The sequence below is a fragment of the Crocodylus porosus genome, unplaced genomic scaffold (assembly GCF_001723895.1).
Source record: "Crocodylus porosus isolate Cpor-Errol unplaced genomic scaffold, CroPor_comp1, whole genome shotgun sequence".
NCBI classification, from domain to species: domain Eukaryota; kingdom Metazoa; phylum Chordata; order Crocodylia; family Crocodylidae; genus Crocodylus; species Crocodylus porosus.
Window position 1 is genome coordinate 8,572,352 of NW_017728939.1, and position 13,652 is coordinate 8,586,003.

The window sequence follows — 13,652 nt, forward strand, 5'->3', positions numbered from 1 at the left end:
AGCCCGCGTCGGGCTCCGCGCCCGGCGATGGCGGGCTCGGAGCGAGCGGCTGCTCGGCGCTGTCGGCGGGCGTGTCTAGCGCCGTCGGGCGTCCCTGGCTCCCGGGGCTGCACGGCCGCTCTGGACTGGGCGTGCGGGTGAGTGACGGCGGCCTCCGCCAATGGCGCCGGGAGGGGCGGCTCCGCTGCCGCTTGCCCGGGGGCGGTGGCCGGACCCCGGGAGCGGGCGCACGCTCTGAAGCGGGCTCCCAGTCACTTCGGTTGCTGCCGCTACGAGACAGATGTGACGGGTGGTGAACATCTTCTCTGATCCTTTCTCTGCACTGAGACTCTTCATAACCCTATGACAATTCTGCCCTCTTTTCCTTACCGTGCTGTGCCTTTGTTTTCCCTCTTCTGAAACGCTGTGGTGACAGTGCTACCCCCTGGCTGTCCTTTCATTTTTAAGAGAAAAAGAACTGGGTTTGTGAAATGGGTAAACCCAGGGTGCCATCCCCAATGCACTGTCCAAGTCAAGATTGCTGTTCTTTGTTTTAGAACTGCGCTTCCCATGTCTCTCTTTGGGATGGAGATTTCATCCCATCAGTCTCATCTCCTGGAGCAACTCAATGAGCAACGCAGGCAAGACCTGTTCTGTGACTGCAACATCCTGGTTGAGGGGCAGGTTTTCAAAGCTCATCGAAATGTGCTGTTTGCCAGTAGTGGTTATTTCAAAATGCTCCTTTCCCAGAGCTCGAAGGACACTAGTCAGCCAACAACTGCTTCTTTCGAAGTTTTCTCTCCTGAGACGTTTGTGGTTATTCTGGACTTTGTGTATTCAGGCAAACTGTCTCTCACTGGTCAAAATGTGATTGAAGTCATGTCCGCAGCGAGCTATCTGCAGATGACAGATATTCTTAATGTGTGTAAAACGTTCATTAAATCCTCACTGGACATTAATGAAAAAGAGAAGGATCATTATTTCACCCTCTCAGCCAAAAGCCTTAATAGTGGATCTGACCGTCCATCATTTTATCGGTCACGACGGAAAGCCAAAAGCAACCCCCAACGTTCCCACATCATCCCAGATGAAAAGGCAGGAACGGATAATGAAAATTCCTGGAGTAATTACAACAGTTGCCCTTCTCCACAAATGAATATCCAACAGCCAGAAGGACCACTAACCAAAAGAATTCAAAAGCTCAGCTCAATGAAAAGGCGCAGAAAGCATCTACGACTGAACGAGGGATTTGTGCAGTACAAATCAAACAAACCTGAGCAGAGCAGTGGAAGTTACAGGGCGTTGGAGTCTAACCACATTTCTCAACACAGAGAGGAAATTTACCTCAACACAGAAAATGAGGAGGCTGGTCCTGACTATCAGTGTGAGCGAGAATCGGAGGTGATACCCAAGAGGTGGTCTGTGGCTCAGGTAGAACAAGAACTTTCAAGAACTTCCCCTGAGTTAATGGATTTAAAAGCAGATGAATTGTATACCTCTATGCCTACAATTTTAGGTGTAATGGGTGGTTGGAATGAAGGTAAGGAGAGATGTAATTTTGAAGGTTTTTTTTTCCCCCCAGGGGGTAGGGGGTGTTGTTTTCAGACTTTTTCAGGTATCTTTGGGTACTGGGTTTCTGCAAATCCTTGAGAAAGACAAGATGATGTCTAAATGCCCTAGCTTCCAGCTGTGTCCTTTTCATTGTGTATAAAAGTCATAAGAGAATAATGAGACACAGCAATCTAGTAAACAGGGTATTACAGCATGAGTCGGAAAGCTTGACCAAGAGCTGCAGTTGGTATGGCTTCAGTGGAGCTGTAACTGCTTACACCACCTGCCCTTTTTTACCCTGGTTTCTATCCTTGGCTCTGTCATTAATCTCAGCCCAGGTCTCTTCACTTGGATCTTTCTCCTGTTTCTTTAAAGAGAGACTTAATTTTCTTGTTTGCGTTCCTATAGCACAGTGGGGTCTAATATAACTTGGAACCTTTTGGGTGGTATAGAACTATCAAGAATAATTGATTCATTTTAGGCCAGGGGTTGTCAATTTACAGCCTGTCTGCTCAGTCCAGCCTGCAAAGAGACTGGAATCCTGTTTGGTAAATCAGTAGCAGTTCCAGCCACAGAAGCAGAAGGTAGTGTCCCCAGACTCCTAGGGCCTGCCTGCCTTTTTCTCTCTGGTCTCCTCTTAGCGCCTGCTGATCACTGGGGAAATGAGAGGATAGGGTCACAAGCAGCTGCTGGTACTGGCAAAAGGTTGCCAACCCCTGATTTAGGCTACCACTTTAGCATAGACGCTCATTCTTCTGTATGGGTGTAAACTCACTGATTTATGGTACTGCTTGGTACCATAGTGGTACTAAGTGTTTGCAAAATCCTGGCTTTAGTTTAAGGAAACTTACCACATGGAATCCAAAGTACAAACAATAGCAAATATATAGAGGAAGTGCTGTTACGAAATTATGGTAAGTAACCCTAAAATATAAATATGCTGTGGATGACCTGGACTGTGTAAAATTACATATTTAATAAATTTAAATGAATGATGCATGGTTTTATTTCAGGAATAAACCTATATATGTAATACATATTGCAGATATAGTTAAAATGACCTGCAGAATCTGTTGCAGTTTTAAGAAATCTGACTGCAAAAACAAGTGAAACTGTGGAAGGTTCAAAATTCCTCTTGAGTCAGACTATGCAAGATGTCTTAGCAGTAAAATCACTAATAAAGTGCAGCCGAGGAGCATATCTCTATATGTTGATATAGATGACATTGAAAATATTTGAATATGCTACGTGTTTCAAACTGCTTCATAAGCATTACCTATCTATTTGCTATTTTTAAGGGAAGCAAAATAAACATTTAAAATCAGAGCACATTAATTGCTGTGGCTGTAAGACATCTGTGGCAGTTTTAAATGTGCTTTCCTTTGAGTCCATCATGTCTAAAACCTCCATGGTATAGTTCAGTAATTAATAGCATTGTCAGGAGGAAGAATGAGACTTGATTCTTGGGTTCAGTCTATATTCTCCTGATCTGGCATGAATCACAAATACTTTGCAAGAAGTACCAAACTAGTCCTTACTACCTGCTCCTGTTGTGGATGTCAGATTAAACAGAAAAAAAGGCAACCACCCTGCTCCACGAATCAAGCAGTCTTTTCTATCAGTGTTAGAAAGCTCAACCAAATTGCCCATCAAGAATCTTATTAATCCTTTAAATATCTGGTTAGCTTTGAATCCAATTGTAAAGGTGAAAACTTAGTCCTCTTTACTGAACAGATATTTGTTGAAAATATAACTTTGAGACGCTTATATCTCTGTCACTTTCAATAGTTAAGTTTGACCATAAAATTATGACTGGGGGAAAAAGGACCAGTAAGGAAACATGCCTGTTAAGAGTCTAGACTAATCTCTTTATTATACACAATCACTGCAGAAACAGGGAAGAGATGGTGAGGCACTGTAGGGTGTATGGCCCTTTAATATGAAATTAGTGAATATTAGGTATATTAAGAATGTGTACTTTGTGTTCATTTTTATCTTTTTAAGATGCCTTTGGCAGTCAACCATAGTGTTACTTTGGATGAAACAGTTATAGTAATGTGCTTCTTTGGCCATTATCAAGTGACTGAGCACGTGGAACAGCAGTGCTATTTGGAAACATAGGGAAAGCCATGGGTGAAGTGCAGTTGTGGGGACTCTTAAGTCCTCAGTTCCTGTGGCAGTTAGGAAGGGAGTGAACAAGATGGTGCCAATTTTGTAGAGACTGTTAAAAAAAGTTATTTATTTTTCTATTAATTTGATGTTAAAACCCTTAGGAGGTTGGGTTAAGGAGACCAGGATCTTGGCCATGGTTCACGAAGATTAATATTTTTAGTGGAGAATCAGCAGAAAAAAAGGTACAGTCATGCTTAGACTGCATCCAACTTAATGTGCAGGTCTCCCTTTCCAAAACAATGTCTTTTTAAGTTTCTCCAGGTAGTATGTAACTCCTGGGATAGGTTTCTGATAACCGTAGTTTAAGTGCAACAGAGCTAACAGTCCATTAGTGAATCACTTTGTGAGCCAGCTAATTCCTAGCTACAATATCTTTTGAAATGCAGATATTGATTGATTGTTGTTGGCAACTTCTGTTTGAATACAGAATGTGAATCTGAAGCATTGCAGGATTTCCTGACCGCTGGGCTGACTGTATTTTGTTACTGGATCAACTTGCATATCTTGTCATATTTTGCAATTTTTTTTTTGGACTGGGATTGGAAGTTAGGCAACAGGTATATTATGGATGAACCATTACAATCTGCACTTGATATCGGGGCAGATATCTTTTGTTGGAATGAGGGACATATCTGGATGGACTTTCTATCCTATAAGATAAATGGAGCAAAAATATTCCAAAAAGCTATAAGGAAGAATCTTGTTCCACCGACAGATTTTTCTTCTGATGGGCTGGCATGACACTAAGATTTGTTTGTCCTCCACTACTGATGAGGTTAACTTCAGGTACCAGCTTCTGTTTCTCAGGCTGCCATAGTTTGCAAATGATTTACAAAAAAGGGAAATGAAAGGAATTTGGGAAACTGCATCATAAAGTGTGTGCATGTCTATGAGATAAGCAAGGAAAAAGTTCAGTATGGCCACAACAGCATCTTCAAAATCTACAACAGCACAGATTTAAAAGATTGTCTGTATATCATCTAAAAAAAACCTATGTCAGCTCAACATCTGCCCTGAGTCTCTCCTACTGCTTACTGGGCATATCTACACGTAACAGGGAGGCAGTGTCCTGCCAAGCTGGGACAGCTCTCCCTGCCCCTGTGGCCCCCTGCTGCCTAGGCTGAACAGGAGCTGTTTGCTCCCGGTCAGTGTCTATACATGTGCTTTGGCACATGAGTTTAATGTGCTGATTTCTAGTACCTGTATCTACAGGTACTAGGAGATGGCGCATTAGACTAATCTACTGAGCAGTAATTGCTGCACACATGTAATGGTGATTCTTTACTGCACATTAGTCTAATGCTCTGTAAAGCATCTCCTGTAGATGCACCCACTGTTTTGCAGACAAGACTGCAGACTAAGGATGGGCTGTTTTGCTTCTGTGATGACAGCAAGATTTTTCTGGGAGGAGGAGAAAGGGACTCACATTCTCTGCTAGAGTTTCAGGAACTTGTGCTCCCTGAATCACTAGAATTGTTCAGCTTGTTCCACAACTTGTGCTTTTAATCCAATCCCCCTCCTGGCTTGTAAAGATTGTCTGTGTCTTTCTTAGAAAGTATATGTTATTTTGATTGAAGTACTTGTCTGTTTGCACAAGAAGACATTACTTGATAAACTCAATCTTGCTAGTTATCAGTCAGAATTAGATCTTATTTCTCAAGAGTGCAGAGAAGGCTGTATTGTCACAGTCCTCACAGTATCTTGATGGCTTGACCACTATTCATAGGTTTGACTATGAAACAAACTCCATTAGCCTCACTCCCAGATACCTGGGGAAGAAAATATTTGAAGGCCCAAACTTTAAAAACTTACATCCACTGTTATTGTCGCAACAGATGTAAACTAGGCAATTATTCTAATGGTACTGGACCTATAGGAGGCTGTCAATAGTTTGTACAAGATATTGTTGGTTCACTTTAGAATGTTCACGGAAGTGAATGAAGCTGTTCTTCAATGGAGTTTTTTTCCTTCTCTCTCTCTCCTTCTCATCAACCTTAAAAACCAATTATGGATAGTTATTAAGATTCTTGAAGGGTTTGTGAATATGGGAAGCCACTATTCAATGTGTGTCTGATAATTTTGAGAGTAGGTATGCAGTATTTCAGCAGTGTATTGATGACACCCAACAACGTATTGTTCTGTTTGATTTGGATGATGCAGCTCATCACTTCAGTATTTAACTGAGATTGGGACATGAATTGACTGAAACATAACCCATACACGAGGGAAACAGCTGAACAGGATAGAAGTTATACCAGTCTCTTTGAAGAAGTTAATTTGCCAAAAGTTGTAAGCATTTACAACTTAATGGTGACTTTTGTTTTTGACTCCTAGCTGCTGTTTTTTTATCATTAATAGTAATCCAGTGAGCTTTTTGCCACCTGCATATGACTAGGAGACTACAGCCTTTTTTCTTGGATGTAACCCAGCTGCAACTGTTTAGTTTTGAGATAATGAGCATAGCTTATTACTTTGTACTCTGAGGAATATCCAGACTGAAGTCAGTGTAGAATCCAGCAGCCTTTATTTTGAGCATGCCATTTTTTGGCAGGTTATAACAGTCCTCAAGGATCTACGCTGGCTGCCCATTTGTCTCTTCCCAGAGACAAAGGTGTTGGCTGTACCCTACCAGGTGCCAAAATGCTCTGGAAAACTGTCTGTGTTAGCAATTTACTCTTTATTACCATGCTGGCACAGTTCTAGCTCAAATGCCTTTTCTAGCTAAATCCCTCATAGTTACAAGAGTGATGTCAGATAGCAGGGGTGTAGGTTGTAGCTGTGTTGGTCTAGGCTTCTTTATTATTCATTCCATCCAGAAAGAGCACACACCAACTGCAGAAACTTCCTCAGCCTGACAAAGGATTTTTAAACCTGAAAGCTTGCTAATTTTTTTTCCCCAACTACTTGATGTAATAAAAGATATCAGATTCAGCCAAAGAACCTTGTCTAAGTGAAGGCTCCAAGCTTTGGCCCTTGCTCCCCTGATTCTTTAGTCCAAAAGATACTTTTGGGTTTCTCCAAAAATGCTGTCAGATAACTATTGCTGAATCGCCAGAGGGTGTTTCCTACATGACAACCAGGATAGATAGCAGCCTGTTAGCTTACAGGAGTGGGTATGGCAATGTGGCTGAAGTACCATTATCACACAAAAAAGACCAAATTGTAAGTTGCTTCAGTTCTTGAATAGGTAGGCTTTTTAATGTATTCAATATCTACCTGGATTCTAACTATTACCAGAAGAAAGGGTCATATATGTAAGTGTATGGCTATGATGTATAAATGTAAGGTACTTTATATATCACAAAGCATGGAGTCAATCTGGGTAGGAAATAAAGTACTACCAAATGCATATTTCATGCATTCAGTCAGGAAATCCGTGTGATAGGAGATGGTTAAGAAGTTTACGGTTGTATTCTGGATTTAGCTTTTCTTATAATCTCAGGCATTTAAGCAAGCAGACCGCTTCTTTACATTTTAACAACAAAATGTCTGTACAGGGAATGGACTATTAATATTTTCATATTAATAGGGTTTTCTCTGTAACAGATCTACCTAGGATGAGATTCATGTGCCCCTTCTGCACACATACAGTGAAACGGAGAGCAGACCTGAAACGTCATCTTCGATGTCACACAGGGGAGCGACCTTATCCATGTGAGGCATGCGGGAAAAGGTTCACCAGACTAGAACACCTCCGTAGCCATTTCCAAACAGTATGTCATTTGAATAGAGTGGCTTTCTTAGAAAATAAGTTGATGTTGATGGAAGCAGTATTATATATAGGACCATCCCAAGATTCACTTTTCGCTATTCTGAAGTATAAAATGATTTAATAGTCTCCTCCATTAGGAACCAGACTAAAAATCTCTTGCAAAACCAGCCATCGAATTGCTACTTAAAATTGGAATCTATGTTGGTTCCAAAAAAGCCATTTTTTGCATATGCCAGAGGACAAATTCCCCTTTTAAAGTTAAAGGTTGAGGTGCACTGTGCTTTGAAAGAACTTGCATCAGAACCGTGTCTGTTCTGTGCATAAATAAAAAATGTTAGTCTTCACTGAAGACTATTTTGAAACGTGAAGTCACAATTTAAAAATAAGGTGTTAAGATAATACAGTATTTTAAAAGACAACTAAGGTTGTCCTAATCAGGGCTTTAAAATTGTCTTAAACGACAGACTAAGGCAAGTTGAGAACAAATTAGCCGCAGACAAAAAAAAAAAAAAAAATGATGGCAAAAACTAGCTCTAAATCCACCTGTGTTTGGAAGCCTGGTTGTAGAGAAGTATGAAGGACGTAAAGAATAGCACAGCTTCTCCATGTCTTTCTTAGCATCCTGTTGTTTGTGTCCGTGTTCCAGGAGTTCACAGGCTTGTGTTTCAGCGTGCTAATCAGTGTCGTGGTCTCTAGGTGAATAGACAGGTGGGAGTAGCACAGAAGCATTCCATTCTGTCCTAAAGAGGTGTGGCTTTTATTACAGCATCCCTCTGGCAAGGAAAAGTGAAAGATGTTCCTTATCATCAGCAGTGCTTTCAATTGTGAATAACTGAGGAGGGTTCTGAAACTAAAAGATGAAGATTAAACAAAGCTACTTAAATGGTGTTAAATATATGGTACTTGTGATAAATTTATTTAACAAATCTCTGTAGACCAGTCCTTCTCTTTTGTGTAGGAGTCCCTTGTTTACAATTCCTTGACTTTCACGTTTAGAAACACTTAATGTTTTAAACTGAAAAAATTATTTCAAACGTTTCTTTCTTAGACAGTAAAAAGCTTCTAATTCTGCTCTTGGACTGAGATGACTTTTCTATTTTGATTTTTTTTTTTTAGATACATCGAGCTGGCAAACTGATCTGCAGAAAGTGTAAGCAGCATGTCACTGACTTAACAGGACGTGTGGTTCAACAAGGAACACGGCGCTACAGGCTATGTAATAAGTGTCTAGCTGAAGCTGGTGTGGACAATATCCCTAATGATGATACAGATTCAGAACAACCCGTCCTAATCTCCATAAGAAACAAGAATTCCAGGTGGCCATTGGAGGAAGAGCACAGATCACATGTAGAGATATTGAAGGATGAATCTGATAAATTGGTTAACCAGCAAGTTAACAATGATAGTGCAGATGAGGCAGAAGAAAATGTGAAATCAAATATTAGATAGCTGTATTTATAGATGTATTAGCGCTGAACTCAACACTGACTTGCTATATCTTGCCAATTAATTTTAGACCATGGTCAGCTTAGTTTATAATTACTAGATCTCTAACACTACTTAAATCTATGGGAGCAAAATAAGGCCTACAACATAACTGACATATTGTAGTATAAGGTATAAGTACTGTCCAGAAGTGACTAATTATCTGGAGAGCTACTAAAAGGATTTATTTTATATTTAATCAAGGCCAGTTCAAAGTTCCTGCTTTCAAGTGTGTAAGACCCATTTTCCCTTCCCTATTTCAAAGTCCCTTTTTGTGTTTAGAAAAAGGGGGTTTGTTTGTTTTTTTTTAAGTTTCAGTATTACAAAGGTGTTTATTCATCTAGTTTTAATGTTTACCTGTTTACAAGGAAAGTAAAATGATGTATAGCTTCAAAGCAAAAACCTGTTATTGAGTAATTTGCTCTGAAAAACAGTAAGTTTCTAAAGCTAGCAGCTAAGAAATTGTCTTTAGATGCTATATTTAACCTATACATTCACTTATGAAACGCTTACATTTTTTTACTTGTAATACATTTTTTAAAATTGGAATTCTTCTAATCTGTTCAAACGGCTTTCCCCTCCCTCTCTACCTGAAAACATAATACTTTTTTTTAATAATTACATAAAAAAACGAAACACAACCTAAGGAATAAATATACCCCTATAAAGTATAGTTGGATGGTGTAAGCCTGCACCTTCAGGTGCAGTTTAGAATATTAAGATTTTTTTTAGCTGAGACTCACTTGACATGGCTGTTATGAAATAAGAGTATTGGCACTGAAGTACACTAAAAATGTAATCTGTGTGAAGATTCTCCCTGCACACATTTAATATATTCAGGATTCCCCCACGTAATATAGTCAGGAACAGCATTAGAATGCAGATTAAGATTTAAATCCTGTGGGAAATACTCAGATGGCTCTAAGATTTAGGAACATAAGTTCTACTGACTTGTGACCAAACCTTATAGAAGTTTCTCCTCCTATCTATAGTCCTCAGTATGCAAGGTGGCCAGAGGCTGCTGAGCACTCAAACGTGGTTTTATTTTTAGTTTAGAACAGAGAGAGGGCTTAATAATATACACAGTTTGAAATAAGATATGTTAACTAACATCATATTTCCTCACACTTCAAGAATCTTGCGCATTGCACTAGGTGCATAGCAGTGGGGAATCAAGCCCTTCACACAGCTCAAGCAAATTTCCCTGTTTGTGCATCTTTTTAATCATTACAAACTATGTTTTGTGGCTCCCCCCAACTATATGGAAGCCTTTCTGTTCCAGAGACACTGATAAGTCTTAGTAACTGTGACGATCTTTCAAAGAGAAAGCCAGGCACTGAAGACTAGCAGTGGAATATGGTATGAACTAAAGCTGGATAACTCAGAAGTTTATTGAGGACTCCTTGCAAAGATATATTTTTCAATGGAGGGCCACTGCTAGTGGGAATAGCTCTCATAAGATGTAAGCTCTCAGTGTATTGGTAAGTTGTAAAGCAAATTACACATACAGGCAAAAGTGGCCACTCAGTGGGTGCATCTCTACTGCAGAGTTGACTAATTAGCTCTGCAGTAAAGTTTCAGTCTACATATGCTTCAATATTAGAACACAGGGACAGTACCATCTTACAGCAGAGTACTTTACTGCACTGAAACATGTGTAGACACTGACTGGGCAAGTTAATTGTGCCCAGTCAGCCCAGCCAGCCAGGGCCCTGAGCCACCCTGGTTCAAATGGCTGTTGTCCTGTGTAGACACTGTGCCCAGGAGCGGCTAACTCCAGCACAAATGGCCGTGGAGTTTATCATGTCACATTAATTGCATGTGTAGATGCACCCAGTGAGGACAGGATTCATTGTTTTGCTTTTCAATTATTTTTCCATGTAACAAAATGATATAATAAAAGAATCATGCTAAGCCCCAGCGTTTGTTCTGGGGGCTCCCTGTTACAGGCCCCTGGCACATAGGATATGTAGTAGGTATTCTTGGAAGGAAGTTTGCAGACATCCCCTATAAACCTATACACCTTTAGCTGCCCCGTCAGTAAATACTTGGAACAGGAGGTATTTACTAGGGTGCTGCATCGCTCATGGCAGCATAGTACTTCATTTATTTAATCATTTAATGCTCATATCTCCCATGCTCCAATGAGGACTGGCTCTGAGCAGTCTCACCAATAATTTCCAGGAGCCTCTCAAAAACAAACAAACAAACCAAAAACCCCAAACATTTTGAAATACCTGCAAGTCTTTGTGTGAAGGCACCAATGATGATGGTTTGCCCCAGGAGCCAATGCAGCCATTAAAAACAGATTCTTCCTATGTTTGCAAGCAATCCAATTTGAACAAGATGGAGATCCCAGTTCCTCGTTAGCAGGAGAGAGGCCAGGCAGTACCTATTTTCACATTTTCAAGCGAGGGGAGAACAGAACAATTGCAAGGGGCACGAGCTTTGAGTTCACATTCACCTTTCCAGAGGATGGTCCCGTGCATCTTACTGCCCATCCATCTGCACCTAGAGGAAGAAAAACCAAAACAAAACATGTTACCTTGTAGATTTTTCTTGCGGGATTTCATAAATAATGGTAATGTGCTGACTTCCACCCCTCCTCCCCCCTACTCCTAAAGAGCTGCCCTGCGATTGAAAGACCAACACCAACGATGCGGGGCCAAAAGAAATACCTCAGACTTCTCACCAGATGTCACTTGGTGCTCTTCCTCCTCATCACGCTGACAACCCTGCTGGTCCTGCCTGCCCTGCAGCGAGCTCCCTGGCAAAGGCTTCCCGATAGAGACCTCCAACTGCATCTCTGGTCGTCATGGCACGGCCTGGACCTTCCTCACTGGCCCTTCAGGCTGCCCCCTTTTACACAGCACCCCGTGGCTCCTCACTTCTTGCATGCTTTAAAGTGGAGGCCCCTCTACCTCCTTAAGCTAAAAGGAAACCTACCCCCCTGTAACATGGAAGATATTGAATTTAGTCATTTGAAATGGAAACTTAAAATTTTTTCTCCCAACTATTTAAGTTGGTTTTAATAAAAGATATCAGATTCACCCAAAGAACCTTGTCAGCCTATGTCCTGAGACCAACACAGCTACAATCTACACCCCTAAATCAGTTTAAACCACCTCAGGGATTATCTCCCCCACCCAGCCAGTGTTTGTCCCCCTCAGGCTGTCTTGTTCTCCTGACAGGAACAGAACTCGAGGCACCATTGGTCTGAACAGTCAGCTGACTCTGTCAGCCAATGGGATGTTAGCTGAGGGAACTGCTTTCCCGCCAATGGCCTGAGTGACAGCCATGTGGCCCATTAGAACCCCTCTCAGGCCCTCTGGCTCTAGTGGGCGGGGCCTGCCTGGGCTCCTTTTATCTCCTCAGAGCCTCCTACCTGTTGCAAGGGTAGTGCTACACTCCTGTGGGAAGAGCACAACTCCCAACCATGTTGGCCACATACGCTCCTTCCCACACCAAACCCAGCGGATCTGTCACACGCCATCTTTTCCCACCCCCTGGTTTAAGTAGCCTCTCCCACCTCTGAGGTGAAAGGCAACACAGGGGATGCATTGTTTGAGGAACAAATGCATTGTGTGGTAAGCCCATTTGCAACCCCTTCCCAGTGACCACCCGTAAGGCAGCACTTCGAGCTCGATCCCTAAAACACAGCCTGCCCCTACAGCATCACCAAGATTCGACTAGACCAGTTGGACCTTCAGAATAGAGTTTGGTTTCAGCAAAAATCAAACAAACAGAGGGTACCATAAAAAGGGGAAGATGTTAAAATAAGCTACTTAAAATGAATCTACTCTCTTTCTTCACTCCATTGCTCTCTGAAAAATAAAAATGAAGGACAATTGAGTGCGACTACCCAGTGTAGTATAGACTTACTTCTTCAGGCACTCGGGCTGGATTTCAGGCATGCAATGCTAAGACAGGTTGGAAACCCCCAAACTGTACTCACTCATTTCTGGGACCATTTGACAGGTCATTCCTTCTCCTTTAAGATCATAGTTTGTAAAAAGAAGGTACCTGAATTACCATTTCCAGGGATATTCATTGCCCTGTGTAGAACAGTAGTGAGAACAGTGAGAGTCCCTCACAATACATCTGTACACTGCTTTGAAAAGAAACATTAGTTCTCATTTACACTACGGAAGGCTAGAGCAATAACGAGGGGCAAGTGCTCAATCCTGTGCAAAGTTAGGTACAAATGCAACTTTACTCATCCTAAACATCTGCTCTCCAAAAACTAGTCACACATTCACAAACAATTTATTAGAAATGCAGATTTTATTTGTTTGTAATTTTGTTTTTCCTTTAAAAAAAAAAGTGTTTGTTCATCTCCCTCAGTTTCGGCCTATCCCACCCAAAGCCAAACCTGAAAACAAAGGATTTGTCTTCTCATCACTGGGGGGGGGGGAGCAAAAATAACCAACTGAAAAGTCCTAAGTGGAGACAAAGCACTTACAATGTTTGGTGCAAACCAGCAAGGAGACATCATCATATGACTAGTGTATTGTACAGTGGAACTAGAGTGCCTTGTCTCCATTTTTCTTCTGATTTTAAATAAGGGATAGCTAGTGAATATTAGTTTGGAGAGGGTGGGGGTAGGGCACACACACTTCTTTTTTTTTTTTTTTTTTTTTTAATTCCAGGAGTGAGTGGGATAGTGGAAGTGCCAGTGGAGGAAAGTTCAAGTATTTAAGAAAAAGGCAAGGGAACTTTCCTCAGCAATTGCACAACAGGGTCTAAGAAAAAC

General features: G+C 41.3%; 1 protein-coding gene across 2 annotated transcripts in view; it reads left to right on the forward strand.

The window, feature by feature from the left end:
* Nucleotides 1-9,448, forward strand: part of LOC109318514 (zinc finger and BTB domain-containing protein 8A-like) — a 27,689-nt gene extending 18,241 nt beyond the window's left edge. For both annotated transcript variants that reach the window (XM_019547830.1, XM_019547831.1), the window contains exons 2-4: nucleotides 537-1,519; nucleotides 7,249-7,415; nucleotides 8,531-9,448. In XM_019547830.1, coding sequence (XP_019403375.1) covers nucleotides 550-1,519; nucleotides 7,249-7,415; nucleotides 8,531-8,863 — 1,470 coding nt within the window. In that variant the 5' untranslated portion in view covers nucleotides 537-549 and the 3' untranslated portion in view covers nucleotides 8,864-9,448. The remainder of the gene's footprint in view (nucleotides 1-536; nucleotides 1,520-7,248; nucleotides 7,416-8,530) is intronic.
* The last annotated feature ends 4,204 nt before the right edge of the window (nucleotides 9,449-13,652 follow it).